Source organism: Triturus cristatus, chromosome 7 (genome assembly GCF_964204655.1).
Source record: "Triturus cristatus chromosome 7, aTriCri1.1, whole genome shotgun sequence".
Lineage (NCBI taxonomy): Eukaryota > Metazoa > Chordata > Amphibia > Caudata > Salamandridae > Triturus > Triturus cristatus.
In genome coordinates this window covers 940,776,761-940,801,211 of record NC_140590.1, presented here as the reverse complement: position 1 = coordinate 940,801,211, position 24,451 = coordinate 940,776,761, and the positions used below count along the sequence as shown (strand labels likewise).

At 41.5% G+C, this 24,451-nt stretch overlaps 1 protein-coding gene and 1 long non-coding RNA gene across 2 annotated transcripts in view; one reads left to right on the top strand and one right to left on the bottom strand.

Annotated features, from left to right (window-relative positions):
- The window catches only part of LOC146810884 (A disintegrin and metalloproteinase with thrombospondin motifs 2-like), a 1,551,661-nt gene that overhangs the window by 177,915 nt on the left and 1,349,295 nt on the right, over positions 1-24,451 (bottom strand). Inside the window, exon 17 of the mRNA XM_085617927.1 lies at positions 8,758-8,917. Within this exon, the coding sequence (XP_085474053.1) occupies positions 8,758-8,917 (160 nt within the window). The remainder of the gene's footprint in view (positions 1-8,757; positions 8,918-24,451) is intronic.
- On the top strand, positions 15,786-22,254 carry LOC146810886 (uncharacterized). The gene is made up of 2 exons (XR_014966643.1): positions 15,786-16,231; positions 20,459-22,254. It is a non-coding gene; the product is annotated as an uncharacterized LOC146810886 (long non-coding RNA).

The window sequence follows — 24,451 nt, the reverse complement described above, 5'->3', positions numbered from 1 at the left end:
ACCCGCAAGCCCACAGATTAGGGACTTATCCCAATTTATCTGATACCCCGAAAAGGTACCAAAGGTACGGAGTATATGGATTATTCGGTGGAACGTTTGTCTAGGAGTGTGCGCATAGAGCAGCACATCGTCGCCATACAGCGATATGCGTTCTTCCCATCCCCCTCCAGCATCTATGCCCCTGATTACGGGGGCTTGCCGGATCCATGCTGCCAATAGTTCCAGCGCCAGGGTAAAAAGCATCGGAGAGAGCGGGCAGCCCTGACGCATGCCTCGGTGGAGCATGAAGGCTTGTTATATTGAGCCATTAATATGCACCCGAGCCTCTGGGCGTTGGTATAGCAATCGAACCCAGGTACAAAAGCATGGTCCCAGGCCCAGTTTTTGGAGCACTGCGTTCAGATATGGCCATTAGATAATGTTGAATGCCATACAGGCATCCAATGACATGAGGGCGGCCAGTACGTGCGGGCGCGTCGTCGTGGAGTGGAGGACCCCGTATAGCCACCTCATGTTGAGCCGGGTGCTTCTATGGGGCATAAACCCAGACTGATCAGGGTGTATTAGCATAGAGATTATGGGAATGAGTCGGTAAATTGGTTTCGTAATGAAGAAGGGATATGGGTCGATACAAGCAGCATGGGTCCGCAGGTTTGCCTTTTTTATGGATGACTACTATAGTAGTTAGGTGCAAGTCTTCAGGCAGGCATCCTTCCTCCATCGCTAATTGAAACATGTCAAGCATTGGCTCAGCCACCTTCGTGATAACACATTTAAATAATTCCGTTGACAGTACGTTAGGTCTGGCCGCCTTTCCCGATTGTAGATCTTTTATGGCCCCTTCCACCTCCTCCCTAGTGAAATCGCTGTCGATGGACGCCCTGTCCTTGTCAGCGAGCACAGGGAGAGAAATGTCTTTAAGAAACTCCCTGCCCTCCTCTTTGGATTTGTCTGTCTGGGATTGATAGAGTGATTCATAGTAAGTCGCAAAATTCTCAGCTATGTTGGCACCCGATTTACGCTGAGTCCCCTCTCTTTATCCCATCGTTCAAGCCAGGCAATACATTTATTGGCCTTGTCTCCCAGGTCATATATACACCTCTGTGTGGCCACCGCATGGCATCGGGCGGTTTGTTCCTCCAGATCCTGGAGTTCCTTTTGTTTGAGTCGGAGTAAGTGGTGGAAATCTTGAGAGCTCACACCCTTGCATTGGGTGTCCCGGTCTAGCTGTGTCCTGGCTTGTGGGTAGCCCCTTGTGACTGCTTTGTATGCTTCCCATAAGGTGGAGTGAGTCCACCAACCCGGCGATTTCATTGAAATATTGTTGCTTGCTCTCACTAAATGTTTCCTGAAATGCCTTGTCCCGGAAATACGAGGGTGGTATACGCGGGGGTGTGGTGTAGTGTCCTGCCGGGCCCTGGATAAGAACCTCCACTGGGGAATGATCAGAGATGCTCCTAGCTCTGTGTTGTGCTCCTCTAAAATGCCCATGTGCATAGATTGTGTGAAGAGGTAGTCGGTGTGTGAACCGGTGCTGTGCGCCCCAGAAATGTGCGTGTATTGTCTACTAGTTGGGTTGTCTACTCTCCACAGGTCTGTAAGACACATTGCCATAGCAAATGTCCATAGCGGTCCTTCCCCGCCACTGTGAGCCTGAGATGAGGATTTATCCAGTTGTGTGACATCACTGCTTTCATATCTCCACCTAGAATATGAATTCCTGGTGGCATGTCCAGTAGCAATTTACTGAGTTCCGGGAGGGTTTCGGCCTGCAGTTTTGGTGGGATGTTTGCAGAGCATATGTTGAGGTTCCGACCCTCCCATATTCCAGCCAGGGACACATACCTGCCAATGGGTCTTACCGGATGTTACCCCTTACCAGTGGCATAGAGTTTTTAACCGGTATAGCTACCCCCCCCCCCCCCCCCAGGATCCCGTCGTAAAGCCAGCATGGGCTTCTAACATGTAGCCATATCTGTTGAGTGCAAGACACTGGTTACCTTTCAGGAGCGTCTCCTGAAGGAGAGCTATGTCAGGGGAGTGTTGACGCAGGTACTGCAGGACCATGGTTCTTTTTGTCTTATCCTCTAGGCCGTTCAAATTCCAAGTCAATATTTTTAAAACAGTTGTAGGTCGTGGTGTTGAAGCCATATTGACGCATAGTGCTTATAGGGGTCCATCCCCACCCCTTTCCCACCTCCCCCATCCCAAATCCTGCGCGCTAGTGTGCATTTGTGTTGATGGGTGTATTCAGAACGTAAACATGGCAAACAAAACGCAAACTCTTACATATGAAAGTGACTCCCCTTTAAAGTGTTCCCCCGCCCTGCTACCCTGCACTGTAGGTTTAAAACTACCTAGCTCCCCAATTTGAAGAGTGCCTGTTGCCCTAAGAAACCATTAAACTACAACTTGGGGTTGGCTGGCTCCGCCGTGTGCCTGTGTGCGGCCGCCCTCCTACAATAAAGAGTGGCAATATGCAAACAATAACTAGTTCAGGGACATAGTTCGCTCATTCGGATAGCTGTGGTTACATCAAATCAAATAGGCCCCCATTACCGTGCGATATCTTCAGTACTGTGCTTATGTGTCCAAAGGGCTAGGTGTCGGCTTCGCCTTTTCAGCAGTATTTCAATGACAATTCAAGCATGCCATCACTCCCCACCTCCCCCTGTTGCCTCGTCCCCTGCATTGGACCCAGAGTTCTTCAATGCTGCAGCTTGTTCTTGCTGGGTTTTCCCCATGTGGGGGTGTCCACGGTCCCCCCTTTTCCTGCTAGAGTCTCACTGTCGGTGTTGAGTGGTTTTTCGCTCCCCTTGAAGCCAGTCCCAAACTTCATCGGGTGAAGTACCAGGATTTATCACAGTCCAGGATACGGAGCTTTGTGGGGAAGAGCATCATGTACTTGAGATCCTGGGATCATAGGGTTCGCTTCACCTCATTGAAAGTACGCCTCTGTTGCTGGTTTGGGAGGCGGCGCCACAGAGAAAAAGTTCAAGAGTCGTTTGGGCTTGAGGTGGTTTAGGATGAGGTCCTCCAGGAAGAGTCCAGTGTCCGGGCCCTCTGCTCCTTCAGGCACCCCCACCACTCTGATGTTATTCCTGCAGACGCGCCCCTCCTGGTCTTCGAGTTTTTCCGCAATCGCTTTGTGCTGATGTGTACGGTGTTGTATTTGTTTTTCCATTCTTTCCTAGGAGGTTTGGAGTTTGACAATGTTAGTTTCAGCAGTTCTCACTTTCTCCAAGATTTTGTTCAAATCTGCTCGAAGCAGGGACACATCGATCAACACCTTGTCCATTTTTGATTCGAGTATTGTCCCCAGCTCGTGTATTGCTGTCATAATTGCCCCCAATTATGCCTCCACCGGCCCCAAGGGGCCCTGCGCCAGTGCTCCCCCTGACATTTTCACTTTAGGCACAGTATCTTTATCCAGCTTATTGGACTGTTGTGGAGGGGCAGTCTTGAAGAGCATTCTGCAGAAGTGGCAGGTGTAGGGGCCAGGGTCATAATGTTCAGCTTTAAATGGGTCCTCTGCCTGCAGCCATCCTCTACTCCCTCCGAGCATGCACGTGAGTAACAAGCAGTCTCTGAATGGGGAGCGCCTGGGAGAGAGGGGGTCAACTTGAGCCAAGCCCCTTACTGCTCTTCAGTATTGTTCTCCTGCGCTACTCAATAAGACTGACCATTGTCTTTGCCTCTGACTAGGCCACACAGGAGCAACTCAAGCCCAGCCCCCTACAGCTCTGCGGTCTTGTGCTCTTGGGCCACTCAGTGCCGACCGGCTGTTACCTCCGCCCATGAGTAGGCCACATGGAGGGGGTGTCGTAAGTTCCCTGGGCCGTCACAGCCACAGTTTTAAAGGCGGTCTCCGCAATTCAGTTCAATGGCATTTGCAATAGCAGGCCCACTCAGGTGCTTATGGGTCACTGTCGCACTATCCCAGGTGTTGGCAGCATCCGTAGCTGCGATCCTCACACTATCACCTCCCGGCCAGGAGGGCGTACCATCTCAGGTTGCAGGAGGGGGCTGATGATACAACGGCCAACCCCCTCAGGCGGTCACCCAGGCCACAGCGGCACCATGTTTTTCGCTGCCCCAGCCCGCGCCATCAGCCTCACCTGTGGGCTTTCTCACCGGCTGTTATTTATCCCACTGGGTGACAGCGCTGTGATGGCAGATAAGGTCTGGGGGGAAGTCTCTTATCCGAGGCCTCAATCAGGAGTTAGTCTGCACTCTCGGAACTCCTCCCTTCGCAGGCCCATGGCAGCGCCGCACCTCCCTGGCCAGGCCTCGATACATCCCGGCCGCAGCTGGTGGCGGTCTTTTCTTTTGGACCCGCTCGGTCTCACATGTTCTGCAGACCCTCAGAGGGGTCGATGCCACGCCAGAGGCCCCGGGGTGTAGTCGGATTTCCTTGAGGACGAGAGGGCCACATATAGCTCTCAGACTAAGCCGCCATCTTGGCTGGTGCCAAGCCACGCTCCCACAAGCCATTTGATCTTTAGCTTTAAAGCTGATCTTTGATTTTCCTTGTCTTGGAAGGGAGATGTGTTATAATCTATTAGGTAATGTATGTCATGATTGATTTAATTATTAACCTGTTTTATTGAAATGTAACAATATATTTAGTTGCACATTTCACAGCTATCCTTCAACCTCATCAGGTTTGGTTTGCCCTAGAGGCAGTTTAGAATGTTGTTATTAGAAATTGGGTCTCTGGTGCCAGAGGTGGGCACCCAGTCCAAGCAGAGGCCACAATCCGGGTAATTCTGATACACACCATAACTTAACCTGTGCTCACCCTCTGGTAGCTTGGTACAGAGTAGGCAGGTTTAACTTAAGAGGCAATGTGTAAAGTATTTGTGCAACACTTCAAACAGTAACACAGTGAAAACACTATCCAAAGACTCCACACCAGTTTAGAGAAATACCTTATATTTGTATGAACAGAACAAGACCAAAACAACAAAAATCCAATAAGTATAACCGGAGTTATGAATGTTTAAATAATAAAATGAAAATATAGTGCTTAAAAGCTTAAAGCACCAACAGTGGAATATCTGGTCGTGCTAGACCAGGGTAAATACAAAGGTTCAGGCCGACCACAATGGAGCGTGGTTCGGATACAGGGACCAGCCTTGGGCCACTAAAAAGAACCTTAGATGCATCATCAACGTAGTTGAGATGAGAGAAGAAACAAAACAATGTGTTGGCGTCCTACTGCTGGGTCGAAGGCGATGCAACTGGGCTGAACTGCTGAATCAAAGATGATGTGTCAGCACCAAACAATGCAAAGTCGGATAAGTGTTAGAAACTGGAGGGGATGCACTGTGCAGTCGACGAAGCAAGGTCTGCAGTCCGTGCAGCAGCAGCAATACATCGACTTTGAGGTAGATGTTCCGGTTCTGATCAGTGCAACATCATTGATACATGGACTTTAGCAGTTGCAGCACTTTATACTCACTTTCAAGGGCCAAGTACTGGATTGGCCCCACTTGGGGGTAAGACTTGCAGCAAGCAAAGTCCAGGTACTGTTGCAGATTTATGAAAAGTTGTAGATGTCTCTGAGACTTAGAACAGGGAGTAAGCAAGAATGCCCTTGTAGTCACTCTGGGTTCAAGTGAGATGGGTCCAGCACTTCCTCAGCAGGGCAGAGGGTAGCTGGCAGCAGGGCAACACAACATAAAAGCAGTTCTTCCAAAGCAGCAGTCCAGCAGAGTGGCAGACCTTGTAGCAGCACGGCAGTCCTTCCTCCTGGCAGAGTTCTTCGCAGGTGTCAGAGGTCCAGAATTTATACCCAGTAGTGACTTTGAAGTGGATGAAACCTCAAAGAAGAGTCTATGAAGTGCACATAGGTCCTCCCTTCCTGCCCTGGCTCCAGACTCACAACATGGCTGAATGACTTTCAATCAGGACGATGCTCTACTTGCCCTAGACCGCAATTAAACCTGTCTCCTAATCCTGCTTGACATCTCATCGGAATTTGACACTATAAACCATGCCAAAATACTGGAACGCCTGAAGAAAAGGATGGGCCTAGAGGGTACAGTCCTAAAGTGGTTTAGTTCATTCTTAGAGAACAGATCGCAAAAATTCATAGTGAACTAATCATTATCTGCTTCACCTAGAAATCTTATTGGAGTACAACAGGGCTCAACACTATCCCCTGCGCTATTCAATCTTTACGTAGAACCACTAGCTGAAATCTTACAACAGGCAAACATCTCCTTCCACATGTATGCTGACGATACACAGCTTTATATCAAGATCACATCGATAGAAGAGATCGTTATCATGAACCAGGCACTTAACAGAACCGTCCATTGGCTAACTAGTAATCACCTTAAGCTTAACCCGCATAAAACAGAATTCCTTCTGATCTCACCCCAGAAAAGTGCTACGAATATCTTGGAGTGGACCAAGCTGATCACGGTGCTAAACTGTACTCCGAGGCTTGTAGACTCAACCACGTCCCTTGGAGTTATGCTAGATAAAAACCTGAACATGCTAACACACATTAACACAATGGCAAAAAACAGCCGTTTCCATTAAAGCTACCTCAGAAAACTGAAACATTTCATAAATAACTCAGACTTAAAACAGCAGTCCTGGCATTAGTGTTATCGAGGATCGAGCACGGTTGCACAACTCTAGCCAGGCTTCCCAAGATTACAACAGCACCACTAAAAGCTTGTCTCAACGCAGCCACAAGACTTATAACGGGCTCAAGAAAATTCGACCACATCACCACTCATTTGAAAGCACTAAACTGGCTGCCTTACAAAGCAAGAATACAACTAAAAATGGCATGTATCACTCACAAAGCGATACACTACAAAACACCAATGTACCTACCCCAGAAAATCACACATCAGGAGGATGCCGAGTGGCCCGGAGTCAAGGAGATCTATCACTGAAACTGTCTCTCTTCCGAAAGAAAATAACTTATGACCGAGCCTTCTCTGGTGCAGCACCAAGAATTTGGAATGCACTCCCCCGGAACATTAGAAAAATATTGTCTATTTCTGCTTTAAAAAATTAAGCAAATGAGCAAATTCCTTCCATAACTTCAGCAGACTGGATATTATCTGAGGAACTTTTGCTCACACATATGCTAACACACATTGACCCCTAACCATTATGTTGGACTTGTATATTTGAGTGTTAAACCACAAATGTTTTTCTTTCAAATCAATGTATAGTTACTCAGGACCTGGTAGCATAACAGTTTCTAGCAACTCACTGTACACTGATTATTTTTACTAAATTTACATTTCGTAAATGTTGTTTTAAGTTCAAAGATATGTAAATGCAAAGCGCTCTGATACCCTTTTTTAGGGTCATGTACACGCTATATAAAACACCAAATAGATAAATAAATACTACATAGGGTTAGGCAGCCCTTTGTGTGTGGACAGGACACAGCCTTTTCAGGTGTAAGTGTGAGGCTGTTTCCAGCTCCTCCCTCCCATCCTTCTCAGGATGGCCCAACAGGACGCAGATGGCCCATCATGTTGCACCTAAGCTTCCTTTGTGTGTGCCTGTCTAGAGGGAATTCACATAGCCGAGCTGTCACCCAACCCAGACATGCAATCATAAAAATGCAGAAGGCACCAAATGGATAAAGTAAGAAAATGCCAACTTCCTAAAAGTGACATTTTCAGAATTGCAATTTAGAATCAGAATTTACCAAACATTGTGATTTTAAATTGTGATTCCAGAGACACCAGACTTTGGAGTCGTATATCTTCCCAATTTGAAATTCCACTTATCAAAAGTTACAAGTTAATTCCAATGTTATCCTAAGGGAAAGATTTGCCATGCAGAAGTGAAAACGAATTTAAGAGTTCTTTACTCCCAGGACATGTAAAAGTACATGTCCTACTTTTTAAATACAATTAACCCTGTCCTTGGGTTGTCCAGGGCCTACCCTAGGGGTGCTTCTATGTATTAAAAAGGAAGGTTTAGGCTTGGCAAGAGGTTTAACTTTCTAGGTCAACATGGCAGTTTAAAACTGCACACACATGCTGTCATGTGTTTGTGAGATTGTACTCATAGAAAACATAAACAAACTACTGCATATCTCTCTGACTCTATTTTTAAATGGGCTTTAAAGAGGCTGAATTTCAGACTTGGAGCAAGGAGGGAACAGCTGAAGATGAACTTACGATGGGCCTGAATGCACCGTAAAGGCACTTGCCAAAGCAGCTGCTTGTGCAACAGAGGCAGGATGGATAGAAAATGGTGCCTAAACAGAAAAATCAACCTGTTAAAAGACTCAGCAAATATCTCTCTCTTTCTACATCAGTCTTCTTTCTTTCTGTACCAGTCTAGTGCACTCTTATTTCATAAAGGTGTAGGAAGCCACTGGGTTTCTAAAAGAAGCCAGAATCCCTGTCTTGAACCTTTAAGCTAACCCCTAAATTGAATAAAACACCCAATCATCACAACAATTGACCAAACAATCACTTTACCACTTCAGGAAGCTCATAAAAGATATTTTAATAACTGTCTGTAATTAATGTGAAATTACTGCTGCAATAGTGTGCACGTGTAATGGTAATTGTCAATCGACTGCAGCCGACTACCCATTCAAAAGCCATTACATCCAAAAGTTAACATTAATTTATGTTTCCACATTCACAAATGAAACATATTTTATAACTTTTTTAATTGAGTGCATAGATAAGGGTGGATCATGCTGATCTATCACTAAAAACATTGAATTTTTACTTTATAAAAGTATTACTGTGTTACCTCCTCCGCAGGGTTTTGAACATGGAGACCATTTTTTCAAAGCCCATTCATACACAATCAGATCTTCTTCTACAACATTGTTGCTATCAACATTCAACAAATCTTCATGAATCATGTATTTGTAGGTCATATAAATTTTGGCATCTCCATGAGGAATAACCTAACAAAACAAGACATGACATTTTATTAAAAAGCAAGACATTGTTGTTATACTTCTACTTATCCACAAAACTTGTATGTTATTAATTTATGTCATGTTATGATATTATTACTATACTAAAGCTACAATACAGATATAAAAAATTATCACTTCAAGTAACAAACATCACAGACGTACACAGAATAGCAGATAGAGAGTGTCTGGCAAAACCATTCTACCCATTTCTCAATGTACTCACATTAAACCACTGACCCATTTTCCAAAGCCACTATAGCTATGGATTTCTGTTTAAGCCATTTGTATGACTTTGCATTATTTCTTGGACACACTAGCCCCAATCAAGTCTGATCTATGATTCCTGTCTTCCGTTTAATGCAGTACACTTAATTTTTCTGTACTGTGGTTTGTGCGCTGATCAAGATGGCGACAACCTTTTGAACTCCCTTAAGGTGTGGAGCTCTTATCTGTCATACAGCCACTTACGGTGGGAGTTAACCAGCAAAAGCATCCCTGGATGCTCTGAATTCTCCATGCAGCACCGTAAGCCAGTTTTAAACCCTGCCAGTGCATTCTTTATATTCTGGAGCCATGGAGGTGAGTTCTTCACAGACGTGAGAGCTCGCCATTTAATCAGCGTGCCACTAGCATTCTTGGCCCCCTACTGCTCAGTAAAAATGTTGTGCTTAATATTATTTACATGCCATTCAATTTATCAGCTGTGGAGCAGCACTGCACAACCCCCTTTCTCTAAAATGTCGTGAAGGCTGTTTTTCCATGTTTCTTTTTTAAAAAGTGCTGACAGACTCTTTTCTACTTTACTAAACAATCTCAGCATTTTCCCACCTCAAATAATACTCCACTTACTTTCTACTATTATGGAATAATCCTCTGTTGCTACATTTCTCCTTTTTTCTGCTTTATAAATATTTTCACCTATTTACATTGCCTTTTACATCTCAATGCTGGATTATATGCTGCTTAGTGCTTCCTTTGCTCCTGGAGTTTTATTCATGAACTGAACTTGGTACTATTATAATTTATTATTATATATTCTGCATCTTGGGGATTACTACATTTTGCTTTGCTCACCAATGTATTTTTACACTTTGCCAACATAATATATGGGCAAGCTTGGACCTCGCCAAAAGATCTCACATCACCCCCTTATGCTAGGCTAAAATAGCCAGTGATCTTCTCGCTGCTTTTTTAAGCATTCTTCCCATGGCACAAAACCTAAAAGAGAGAAAAAACTTCCCCTTTACCCAGCATGTCGTTTCATAATCCTGATTTGGATGCTATACTTAATGAGGTGAGGGGCCTGAAAACTTTCCTGAGTTCCACTAATGAAAAACTTCAACAAATTGAAGATCAATGGATTGCTATGGAGAGTAAAATGTTTGAAATGGAGCCTCACATCAGTCAAATCCAATATGTTTAAAAAATATTTGTGGAAGATCGTGGTTTGGGACATCCTGTCAAAAGACAAAAAGTACTTTCTCATTTGTCTAAGCTTAACTCACGTGTTACTTTTTTACAAGAAACTCATTGTAACAATGTTGAATCGCTTAGGTTAAAAAGACAATTGGTAGGCCAGGTTGTTTACTCACCAGCTATCAATCGTAAAGGCAGTGTAGCCATCCTTTTTCATAAAGTATTGCATGCACAGATTGTATCGACTCAATGTGACACTAATGGACGATGGGTACTGGTTACGGTTGAAATTCATAATATACAGATCCCTTAATTTGAAATGTATGGTTCTGTTAAACCTGATCCTGATTTTGGGAACAGTATCAAAATACAATTGGCTTCTATTAATAATAATTATATTGTGGCATGAGATTTCAATCAATGACTATATCCCTTTACTAATAGGAAATCTAAATATACATTTCATCCTGATAATCACCATAAGTCATTTCAATCTGCCATTGCCACTCCTCCAGTATTTGATGTTTGGAAAACTTGTATCCTGATATATGCGAATTTACATTTTTCTCTAATGTACATCACACCAGATCCAGAATAGATAATATTTTGGTTACTAAACCCTTACTCCTCGCTATTCAATCCTCAGTAATTGGCTCAATTTTTATCTCAGATCATGCCCCAGTTTTATCTTCTTTTGATTTCTCAATTGCCTTTTCTAATGCTGGCTGTTGGAAATTCAACAATTTTCTTTTATCTGATAATTTTATTACAGAAACGTATGCTTTTCTTAATGAATTCTTTAAATTTAATCAACCTTCGGTATAGCTTATTCAGCTAAAAATAACAAATGCCCAGTACAATACGTTATTACAGCAAATTAAAACACTAGAACATAATTAGTTTACTTCCAAATCTTTGTCAGTCCCACATGTACCAATTAAAGCCAAGTCTGCCCTAAATAAACTCACCACTATTGATGCTTGTAATATCCTACTTAAAGTTAAATCAAAAGATCAATATAAAGCAGGCAAACTGTTAGCTAATTATTTAAAAATTAGATCTGATATAAAAATATTGGTCCTAATCAGAATGAATTTAATATTGATATTCCTAACACTTTCCAACAATATTAAAAATCATTATATTCAGATGACACCAGTACTTCAGAACACGACAAGCATACATTCTTTGGTGGCAGTCCTAAACATCCTTCTAGCCCCGATAAATTTCAATCATTGGAAGCTGACATAACTTCAAGAAATCATGGATGCCATTAAATCCTTAAACAAACTAAGGCTCCTGGCCCAGATGGATTTTCTGCTGAACTATTCTCATCTTTTTCCCCTAAATTTCTTGAACTTTTGAATTCTTTTTTTTGGATTCAAAAGCCACTTGATCTTTTTTGGAAGCATTAATAGTTATTATTCCTAAACCTGACAAAGATCATACACTTTGTAAAAATGATCACCCTATTTCATTAATTAAATATGATTGTAAAATATTTGCTAAAACTTTATCATCTCGCCTACAAAACATTGTTCCCTTACTTGTCAAGTCTGACCAATCTGGCTTTGTTAAGGGTGGACTTGCTACTGACAACGTTAGAATGCTCTCAAATATTCTCACATTTGGTAAGAAATATCATTTTCCTCTTGTGATTATCTCTTGATGCTGAAAAGGCATTTAACCACATCAATTGGCTATTTATATTTACTACTCTTCATTGGTTTGGCTTTCACCCTAAATTTCTTTCCTGTATAAAACTACTATACTCTGGTCCTCATGCCAGCGTTTTTCTTAATGGACATTTTCCCCTTATTTTCCTTTACATAAAGGTTACTAGACAAGGATTCCCCCTCTCTCCCATGCTTTCTATTCTTTGTCTAGAAATGTTTCTCAAACATATTCGTTGTAACACACTTATTACAGGTTTTAAACTTAATTCCCTTGAAATCAAATTATTAGCTTATGCTGATGATATTTTAATATACATGTCTAATCCTATCTCCTCTTTAAACCCTTTTTTTACAAGAAATCGAATTCTACTCGAATAGTTCTGGTTATCCATTACATTTCTCGAAAACTGAAATTCTACCATTGAACACCCCCTGTTATTTATATATGCTTGTAGATACTATTTTTTCCTGCTGCTCTTCAAAAATCAAGTACCTTGGTATTGGGTTTTCATCTACTATTTTGAACGCTATCGGCTATACTTTCACTGCATTAAAACTCTCATTATGGTCCCTTCTTAATCATTCATGGTAGGGTACACTAAACACCATGAAATGATGACTGTGCTACATGTTCTTTATATATTATCTATGCTACCTTTCAAAATACCTCTGTCCCACTTCTCTCAAATTCATTCTGTACTAAATTTCTCTGGAACAATAGGCACACATGTATTGCTTTGTCTAAACATCAACATCCGAAGAATGAATGTGGTGTCCGATTTCCAGATTTTAAACTGTACCACTCAACCTTTTTAATTCGACAATTTTATGCTTTAACTACTGACTTTCAAGATTTTCCCACACCACAATGGATTGTATTTGAAATTAATTTACTGAAAGATTTTTCAATTACTGATGTAGTTTATATCACCAATTGCATTTTTATTTTTACAATTCCTATCCTAAAATATACTCATAATTTGTTGCATACAATGTTTTTCACAGCATTTGATTTTTATCAATGTTACCTTACCTCATGTGTTTGCTGCAACAAATATTTTAAATTTCGATATAAATCATTCGATTTTAAACATTCGAAGGAGAAAGATATGTTTGTTCATCAATTTGCACACCATAATTCTGTTATTCCTTTTTCCCACTCGCAAGCACAATATAATCTACCAAGCTCGTTTTTACAGATATAAACTTTAATATGTTCTGCTCTTCAACCCTTTCTATCCACTAATGATTTCCTTCCTGACACTTTATCACTCACACCCTTGACACTGTTGCATAACATTCCTAAAGACTCTACACCCAAAGCTGCTTATCTATATAACATGTTATTATCGCCTAATACAATAAGACCCCAAACTTTCATTAAATTACTTTGGGAAGCTGAACTTTCTATCTCATTCCCTATTCACATTTGCGATCAACTATGGCTTTACATTTTTAAAACGCCTAAAGCTGCAATTTTTACCCAATCTCAATTTGTGTTTATAATATAATCTAGATCTCCCGCCTGCAGCTACCCCATACATAGTAGTCTTACTAAACGTTCCCGCTCTCAATTCCTCCCAAAAGGAGTATACAACCAACTTATGGCGAAAGTGTGCCATTGGCTAACTACTCATATGAGGCCAGGACCCCTAATACAGAACCATCTGCTAATGGCACGGAGAACCCCTTGGATGGGCCCCTCTCCTAAATCCTATGAGGGTGACTGTGTGGTCCTAAATTTTGACAGCCCACAACTAGTTAGTGACCTACTTTCACAATCTATAGGCTGTCCAAATACTACTACTAGGATTGTCCTTGCACCCCTGGGCTTATTCTACAAACCACCTACTCTGCACTCGAGAGGGGTCCAGCATATATACCTTTAGATCACCATCCATGAGGGTATGGAAACCCTATGATTCCTTCTGCTCACTATCCTACTTCTAATAGCTATTCCCCCCTAGCAGGTTTGGATTCCTGCGATTGACATCTGGGTAATAGCCTGCCAACTTCCGGAACCCAGTCCGTAGGAGTGCACTAAACTGCCTCCTTCCAGCTCTCACGGGAGAAATGAACAACAGTGCCATATCGACTCACTTACAATAGTCCATGCACACCAGACCTCTCTATCCACTCCCAGGGATGCACAGAATCTACCTCATTCTCTGGCAACATGGAATATAGCTGGATACAGTATGAGGTGTGGTGCAGCGGCCAGGGCGACTGACTCCGGAATCTGGGGATCACGGTTCGATCCCTTGCGTCGGCGGCAGATTAGCCTAGCACCATGTGACTCTGGGCAATAGCTTACTTCATCTTCCCGACGGCCCCCAGTGCCTAGAGACCCTTACGGGTGATTGTTCGCGCTTTACAAATGTGGATTATTATTATTATAAGCTTAATAATGGGGAATGGTTGTCTATTTTGGCTACTTACCAAATAATTTCCATTCAAGAAACCTCTGAGACGAATCTAATATACATTGACGGGTATAGATTGAAGGGGGGGGGGGCTTGGTAGCATTGATCTCCAACGTGGTGGAATTCAAAGTTCTGACTTTTACAAATACATCCCCAAACTTTCATATAGTGGTGATTGAAGGACCTGCAGCTTGGGACTTTTTATTGATAAACTACTATAATAACAACTTTTTAGATCCAGAGGTGGTTCCCCAGTATTTAGATAACTTGTAAGAGGAGCTGGCGGAGTCTCACCATAAGACTTTATATGTAATCTGGTTGCGTGATTTTAACTTGAAACTCTACTTTCAAAATTCCACAGAGCTATGCAGAATTTTGGATCACAAAAATGAGTGCATTGCCCATTTCCACCATGATACTCACAGGAACGTGCTTAATACTATATTATACTATACTATATTAACGAATAGTATAATAACTATAATATAATTAATGAAATAGCAACTTGTAATCCATAATGCCATGGACCCACATACGGGGTCCTTTTCCTCAACTATTTACAGAGGTGAATACCTCTCCACATTAGATTACATTATTTTTTCAGAGTCCCTTAGCTTAAGGCTTTTAATACCTAAAACTCACTTTACCGAATTTAGCGATCATGCAACCCTGTCCAGTGCCTTGTCATGGCCAGTGTCGAAGCCCCAAAATGGCACCACTTCCCGCAAACCAATCATAACTATATCTAATGGTGTTATTTTTAAATAGGAGAATGTTGATGTGGGCACTCTTTTTACGAGATTTGTTTTGGCTAACCCAGAGAGCATAAATATTTATCTGGATCCTTCCTTAGACCAGAGTTGTATGGTCAAGGCGTTTTTACACGCTGTTAAAGTACTTAAGAGCACAGCTGATACACCCGCCTTCCATGCGAGATCCCATACGTAACTAGTGGTTCTGTCGTAAATTGGCTGCGATTAAATTAGCGTTAGCAGAATCCATCTGGTATTTACAGGCTATCCTGTACATTTTGTGGAATCCATTTTGTATTTCTGGCAGCCATTTTGTCTTCCCTTGTGCTCTGTTTAAAGGACTGGCTATACTTAGACTCTGCTACCCTGCACATGCGCAGGAATATCTAACTGTCCATGCATCTGTTTTTAGTCTATAACTATCAGGTTGTTTCTACCAGAGTCAGCAACTGCTAGCTCCTCCTATACTATTTACGGTGCATTTCTGTATGACCATCTATGTATGTAACTCTTCTCATGTATGCTTGCATCGTCCTTTTCCTGAGCCCCTGTGTGGGTATAAAAGACCCATGGTTCTTCTACTCTGGGTGCTACCTTCATTCAGCACCACAGGGTGCTGGGTGAATGTGGTTCCACCTCCTGAGGTTTAATAAACTATGTCTTTTCTATTTCAGTTTCTGTGCCAACTTCTTTCTAATAGTCTGAGGACTCTGTGCAGAGAAGGGCGAACCCCTTGCACTGGTAGGCCTAGCTGAGGCCTATTTTCTCAATTGGCGCCTCAACTTGGGGCTCATCGGTGACTCGGATGCCCAAAGGATTGGTCGCGACGAAGGATTGGAATCTCGCTCTGGACGTGATCACTGCCCGATAAGACCAGAGTCTTGGCATCCACGGCGACTTTTCCTTTCTTTCTGATCTGACCATCCAGGTGGCACCGGTCCTCGACTGAGATCTCTTCTGTTGATTCACCGTGCAGTGACCATTTGGTCGATTTTAGAACTTGGCAGGATGAATCTGAACACCAAGTGATTGGTAAGTGTCTGCGGCGCTTGCTGTTGGTTTTGATGCCTGTGATTGGTAAGGTAGTTTAGTAACGCTTACTGTGGCTTTGAGTATGGTATATTTTGTGTTGGCCAACTTGGTTTGTTTGACATATGTGACTTGCAATTCACATAGGCAGGTAATGAGGAGAATTTTCTCTAACTGAATTGATTTGAACGGCACATCGTACTAAAGGTACCTTAAGTGCTACTTTGATTATAATATTGCATATTCTGCACTATTTTTTGGCATATCTGTCTTTAGCACACTTCAAAAGATGTGTTGCCTTTGGAATGGTACCAAAATGAGACTTGATAAAGCACAACTGCCCCCCCCCCCCCCGGAGGGGACGCCTGATAGGGATATGTATATTAAGTATGGTCTTTCTTCTATAATTTACAGCGCATTATGGAATAAAAATACTTGTAAGTGGTGACTAGTACCCCGAGGAACTAAATATGTACATAAAAGGATCCTGGTCTGTGCACTTAGTAACATTCATAAGTGATGAGATGCAGAGCATTTTTTCTGGTGTTCTGTCAGCCAAATCTAGTGAATATGACTTGCAACTAGTATTTACAAATGGTTTGGTTTAAGTACAGTCTGTGGGCTGTCTTTTGTTTCTGTCTTAAGTGTTGATCTGTGGGTTAAATGTGTGTTTACATGTTATGGTGTGGTAAATTGTGTTTTGGATGTTGCTAGCACTGGAAAAAGCGTGTGATTGAATGACTGTGAATATGTGAAAGAATTCTGAGAAGTGAAATTGTTAAGGAGTAAATTTAATTTGGTCTCATCACCATCAATAAGTCGCAAAAGGAAATTGAGAGGGGTGTAGCAAGAGAAAGAGCAACCCCTGTGATTTGATGACACCCTTAATGTACAAAAGTATTAATGAAGAGTAATTAGGGACCCGTTAAAAGTTTAGCTTGAAAAATTGTGGGTATTTCGAATTTGCAAATTGTTCCTATGCAGCTTTGTGTTCTTGGTGGTTCAGTGAGCCAATGTGCTGGGTCCACAGGGTTGTAGGTTCTAATTTAAGCTGAACCTGCTAATCTGAGAATTGAATCTAAATGTATGACCCTTGAAAAGAAATTGTATATTAAAATAAATGTTTCCATAGGGCAAATTATTGCAGTTTAGATAAAATTAGGAAGGCTTTTTGTCTTTGACAGCTTCAGGGCTGTGCAAGGCAGATTTTGACCTTGCAGCTTGTAAGGTGGGGGCTAGGAGCACTCGCTGTGGCCCGGTTCTGCGCTGAGGTTTAGCTTCTCTGATGAGACAGGGCAGCTGAGGAACGAAACCCAAGGAGCCTTCCTCGGCCCTATTTTGTGCAAAGACCAGTTAGACTTTCCATAGAAAACTGTTTTTATTTGTTTTAAAAACTGTTGCATTAATCCTACAAAAAAAGTAAAATGATGCTCTTGCTTGAAATTTTAAGGGCTATATGCCTATATAAAAACGATTTTCCAATTGAGAATTAATTTTCTCATTGAAAATTGTGGCGCAAAATTAACATGGATTATCGGATAAGAGTTTTACCTTTAGAAAGTTAAAATTAAGATGACCTGTGTAAAGAGAAAAACGAAATTGTGTGTTTTACAATAGACTAAATTCAGATACAAAATGTCACAGCATTTATCTTTTGTATAGGGTATTCAAAGGCATTCACATTATACAGCACGACAGATTTGTGTTGGCTTGAAGGGTTGACTTGCAAGGCGTGTGAATTTCGACACCTTTACGTGTTAAACAGCTGTGTCAACAAGACCATTTCTATTTCGGACTCCGGCTACAGAGAATAGTTGAAGTCAAAAACACGGAGTAAAATTCTGCATTTCAGACTGCTGTTTCCAAAGTTAGAAATGTAGTTTCATTATTTTTGCAGATTGACAGTAGGGATTTCTTTTCTTAATGCCTTTTTTTTAAAATAAGGATAAGAGTGGTTTTTGATGTTAAATAATAATGGCTGTCCTTCATTTAAAAGTGGCGCAGACTTAAGATGTTTCAAGATAAGCTTCTGTGCTTAGGGCTAAGAATTAATGTGTTTCAATATAATAGGCAAGGGATGCAGTTCGCTTTTCATATGTAGACTCATAAAAATGATTAGATTTATTAACAAAAAAAATAAATTTTGATTATATAAAAAAAAAATGTTATTTCAAATAGGTGCAAAAACAAATTCGTTTTTTACTATTTATAATGCCTAATAATGATACTGTGACCTCCTAGCATCCAAATTGCATTTAAGCCGTGCTATACAGCAATAGGGGGTCAATTACATGTGAAAATGTTACTTTACCCAGGCGTACAAAACTCATTTTTATAAGGGTATACATTATACATTTTTGATGCCACATCTCTGGGATATGTAGAGGACATTCTGGGGATGACTATTATGCAAAAACATTGTAGGATATTAATTTTTAAGTGCCCTGAAAATCAAAGTCGAAATTGAGTAAAAATTCACTATTTAAATGAGTTTTCTCCAGTCAGATCAGTTTTTAAACTGCCTTACGCCCCAGTAAATGCACATATGTAAGCATAGACCATCTATACTGCTAGACAAACGCTTGGCACACTGCTTATACATATCAATGTACAAAAATTGGCAGAAGTTATTAAGCTTACCTCTGAAATTGCTGGTAGACACACAGAGTGGGTTTTGCTGCTCTGTCTTCGGTCTTTAGGGTCACTTTGACTTGGAAGCACCACATGAAAACCTTGCATGCATGCTGGGGAACAGCTGCATAGGTTATAGGTCAAAGTCCTACATTTAGAAGCCTGTAGGGCTCAGCACAACGTTGCTTTGACATTTCGACATTTGAAAGACGAAATGGCAGGGGAAGAAAGAGGTTTTTGCTTACCCTTTTTTTTTTTGGTAAAAGCAAGTTTTTGGGTGCACTCAATGCACATAGTATATGTGACCTCTCTTTAAAGGACAATGGCTCTGCCATATATATATAGTATAAATGTTTTTAGGGTTGAATTCAGGAAGCAATGGGATTCAGTTTGACTTCATGCGGCCTCATGTTGCACTAGTACATTTGCTAAAGGAATATGTTCTTTGGCTAGCTGAAATGTGCTATTTCGCTCCTCAGAGTTTGTTTATGCCCAGTTGCTACAAATTGGGGTTGATAGTGTTGACAGAATGAAACCTGGTACAGGTTTCTTACTGTCAAAACTGGGGAGTGGAGGCTAGCTCCTCTACAAATTAAGGGTAGGCAAATTTATGTGTTCTCTCTCTTTTTCGTACTTTTTTTTGAGCCTGTCTAAACTGTCTGTGAAATAACCATGAGACATTAAATTGGCTATTCAGTAATACTGTTTTAAACATTATTAGCAATAATAAAACGAATAAATATATTTTGCTATGTTACTACCCATCCTCTCTGATGGAATTATGAGAGGATGAGTAGTCTAGGTTGCTGCTTCCTTATTTGATCTTTAAGGGGAACTAGCTGTGGGTAGTTTTTGTTTGAAAATTCTCAGGTGACAACACCACTATTGTTTGTTTATTCTCATGCTACATACAGTTTTGCAAGGGCATTGTTAGTTTTATTAGCTAGTTTGTGTAAATAAACTGACAGTCCTTACTAGAACTAATGTTGCATAGTTTGGATTGTGAAAATGTAGAATGCAGGGAAGAGGTCTATGTGATCCTTAGCAAACATTTTTGAGGAAAATATTGTTTTATAGGAGTCTGTTAGTCACAAGATGTTCCGCTGGAGAACATGTACCCATTATGTTGAAGTTTTTTAGTTCTGTATGTAATAGGAATCCCTGTTAAATTAGCAGTGTTAGATTTTCCTGTTGCTCCTATAACATGAGAGCATGGTCCTGAGTATACAATATAGGTGCTTTAATTAAGGAAAATCATTTTAGAAGTGTCTGCAGTCCTGTACAAATAATGCAATGTTTAGGAGTAAAACGTGTATAACATTTCCTTTTTCTTGAGGGTCTTTAGAAATGAACACAGACTTCCTTGACTGCTTGGCATTGGGTGACGTATTACTCTTGTCAGTTCACTAAAGAGTTTTTATACTTGCCAATAGGTCCAGACTGTTGTTTTATTTACTCTCACATATATGAAAGTGGTTCCAGGGTGCCTTGTTAATATATGGGGCGTCCCTGGACTAGGAAGTATTCTGAGACTATCCTCTCTGTTGATAGATTATTTTTGTGCCTTGTCTAAAGACCTTTTGTTCTGTCCACCAATAGATATTTGCTGCTTTACAACCATTGCCAGAGGGGCGCGTACATCAGATCCAGCTTGAGGAGTCAGCACCAGTCCAGCTTGAAGTCAAAGTGAAGGTAACCTGCACAGGCACTGCTGGCAACCAGGACCTCAGTGAAGGTAGAAGGCCGGAAGCATTGTGATGAGCGTACCCCTGCTACTATCTTGGGCGAAAGACGGGGTCACAAATCAGAAAGGAGAAATCGTGGATCAAGCTTTTGATGCCCAGCTGAGAGTCACAGACCGACCAGGAAGGGAAGAAGGTTTTTGCTTGAGGTAACCCCCTTTGAAACAAGGGTTGCTTCAGAGATCCTAGCATCAGGCCTCTGAATCCTGGTCCCAAAGTGGCTGTAAAGGAGATACCTGGGCACACTGAATGCAATCCATGGCCCCAACGAAAGAGCAGTGTGCCAGCAGAGCAATACAGGAGTTAGGGAAGGACTTGAGTTCAGGGTACAGGTGCTGTGTCTCTGGTGCCTGTTAGATTGAAATGAAGAAAACTGGTGCACTGCCTGAGACACTGGACAGGATCGCTGAGCGCATTTGCCCTGGTGGGTGATTGCCCTATCCTGAAAGAAGAAACTTTTCCCTTGAAACTAGGCCATGATTCCTGAGTTGCGAGTTGTGCAGCTCCACCGTGGGAACAACAAGAGCCTGCCTGTGAGGCTCAAACGGACACAGGGAGAAGACTCCCCTCTGGTTGGTTGTACAGCGGCTTTAATTTCCCAAGGGCTTCTTTTTCTTTTTGTTGAAAATGTACCCCATTGATCGTCCCATTTTTGAGGAGGAGCAACCCTTTGCAGCTCTTCGTCCTAATTCTCATGGTCCTCCTGGTCCCCTGGATCCAGGATCATTTTTGTAAATAATATGTCTGACTGCTTTAATGTTTGTATTGGGTATAATGATAGATACTCTAGCCCTCATAAAGGAAACACTGGAAAAGTCTAGCGAAAATGTTTTTATTAGATATGTACTGTTGGATACTTTGATATTAAAATTGATGGTAACTGAAATGCATAGGAACCTTGAAAATGTTTTTACTGGATGGTTCTAGGATTTGCTAAGGACTAGAAAGCTAATAATTCTGTTTCTGATAATAGTAATTACTCTCTCCTGCTATCTGTATGACCCAATTCTCTGTTCCCTTTGTACTTCTGTTTATACCTCATACATACCCGCTTAACAATATTTAGAATGAGAAATGCCCACCTAGCAATGAATTTGTAAATTTATGGAGAAAAAAAAATTATTAAAAATTAATATGCATATTTTTCATTTTTTATGGGAGATGTCTTCAGCTAACGCTAAAAGGGTCGTCTGTCGTAAATTGGCTGCGATTAAATTAGCGTTAGCAGAATCCATCTGGTATTTACAGGCTATCCTGTACATTTTGTGGAATCCATTTTGTATTTCTGGCAGCCATTTTGTCTTCCCTTGTGCTCTGTTTAAAGGACTGGCTATACTTAGACTCTGCTACCCTGCACATGCGCAGGAATATCTAACTGTCCATGCATCTGTTTTTAGTCTATAACTATCAGGTTGTTTCTACCAGAGTCAGCAACTGCTAGCTCCTCCTATACTATTTACGGTGCATTTCTGTATGACCATCTATGTATGTAACTCTTCTCATGTATGCTTGCATCGTCCTTTTCCTGAGCCCCTGTGTGGGTATAAAAGACCCATGGTTCTTCTACTCTGGGTGCTACCTTCATTCAGCACCACAGGGTGCTGGGTGAATGTGGTTCCACCTCCTGAGGTTTAATAAACTATGTCTTTTCTATTTCAGTTTCTGTGCCAACTTCTTTCTAATAGTCTGAGGACTCTGTGCAGAGAAGGGCGAACCCCTTGCACTGGTAGGCCTAGCTGAGGCCTATTTTCTACAATTCGACAAGAACTGCACGGAAGCTTCACAAAACCTCCATAAGGCACTTAAAATCACACCTAGAAATATAGAGCAGATTCGGATCCTTAGGAATACCTATAAGTCAGCCAGGGCAAATAGGCTAAGACAGCTGAAACTAGAGGCTTGGGAGGACATTAGAAAAGCATCTCTCCTTCGTGAAATAGAGCTTTTTGAAAAACTGTTAATATGCCCTTTCTGAGTGATGAAAACGCCCCTTCATTAGATAACCCTATCGATGAAGATTCATGAGTAAAATATTTCTAGGACATTTTTCATAGGGTGGGGCCACCTATAGGTATATGTGATCCCCCATTTTTAGATCCTTCCCCACGCCTGTCATTTGACCTGGATTGAGTCAAACTTGCCCTGATCCAATCCCCTTCTGGCAAAACAAAGGAGCCCGATGGAGTCCCTATGGATGTTTTCCTAGCCTATATCCTTTTTTGGGCCCCGCTTCTAACTGTGGCTTTCAGTGCCATAGCTGTGAAGGGTCCTCCCCCCTCTTTGAAATAATCAATAATTATCCCGATATACAAGAAAGGGGACCCCTCTGCACCTGCCAATTATCGACCAATTTCTTTGCTCATTAGCTCGGCCAAACTAACGGGTGGCGTATTCCTAAATAAATTAGAAATATGGGAAGAGGAAAAGGCCATTTTGTCAGAAGTCCAGATGGGTTTAGACAGGGTAGTGGAACACTGGATCAGTGTCCAAATTTAACTCTTAAAATCGATAAATATATAAGAGCAAAAGCACTCAAATCTATTTGGCATTTATGGACTTATCCAAGGCCTTCAACTGCATGGTCCATAGTAAGCTATAGGAAATCCTAAAGGAGATGGGAGTGGACGATGGTGGTATTATTTTATTAGGGAGCTCTACGAGGGTGCCTCTGCTACGGTACGATATGGGAGAAACGGTGAATGCACCAAACCCTTTCAAATCGAGAGGGGTGTCAGGCAAGGTTGTGTCCTCGCCCCCTTCCTGTTTGCTCTCTTTACTAATAGATTAAATAAAGCTTTGATTGAGACTACGTCTGATTGAGCTAGTCTCTTCATCTGCCCTCCTGATCCTGCTGTACGCAAATGATGCCGTCTTATTAGCAAGGACTCCAATGGTATTACAAAATCTCATCTCCCAGTACACTGATTTTATGCTTAATCTGGACCTGCAAATTAATAAAGCCAAATCCTATGTAATGTAAATAGGCCAGGACAAAAACAAAAAACTGAGATTTAATTTAGGTGGGGGAAAAATAGATTAGGTACATCATTTTAACTACTTAGGGGTTGACTTCGACAATAAACTTACATGGAAGGAGATTCTGCAAAATAGAACTAATTCAATGATTCAATGTATCGCAGCATTTTTTAGGTTTTCTTAAAAACCAGGCCATAGGCCAATATCGGAAATGCTCACAATTTATAAGGCATAAACGCCACTTACGTGGCAGCATTATTGAGTATCACTGATGCAACTACCTTTCAAGTACAAGAAGATTACTGTCAATTCCTCATGCAACTAATAATTTTATAGCCCATAAAGAAGCTGGCATGCCCTATATCACGGACGCTATTAGATTAGTTCCATTTGTTCTTTGGTTATCCATCTGGAAGAGGGAAATGGAGGGTTTGAACCCAAAAATGATCGAAGATATTTTAACCTTGGATTATGCTTACAGAATCCCGTGGATAACCTACATAACATTTTACTTCTCTGGGTCTTGGGTTTTTGATTAATACCCTGTCTCTTTGTAAACATTTCCCTAAACCAAGACTAAAGGCGATCTTTTTAAACCAAGTTACACAGGATAGATGGAATAATCATAAAGAGAAACAATCCCTAAGGTTTTACGAATTCATACCACAGATATTAAATTATTCTCATTCCTATTTAAAAATAGCAGAGAATAACCAGCACCGATTCATTCTGACAAGATTCCGACTGAACCATACTCTGCTAATGCTTGGTTACCCAAATAATCGATTTTTCCTAAGGAACCTATCCTTTTGCCCCTGTGACAATAAGTCAGCCCAATCGACGTCACATTTCCTCCTCTTTTGCACACATTATT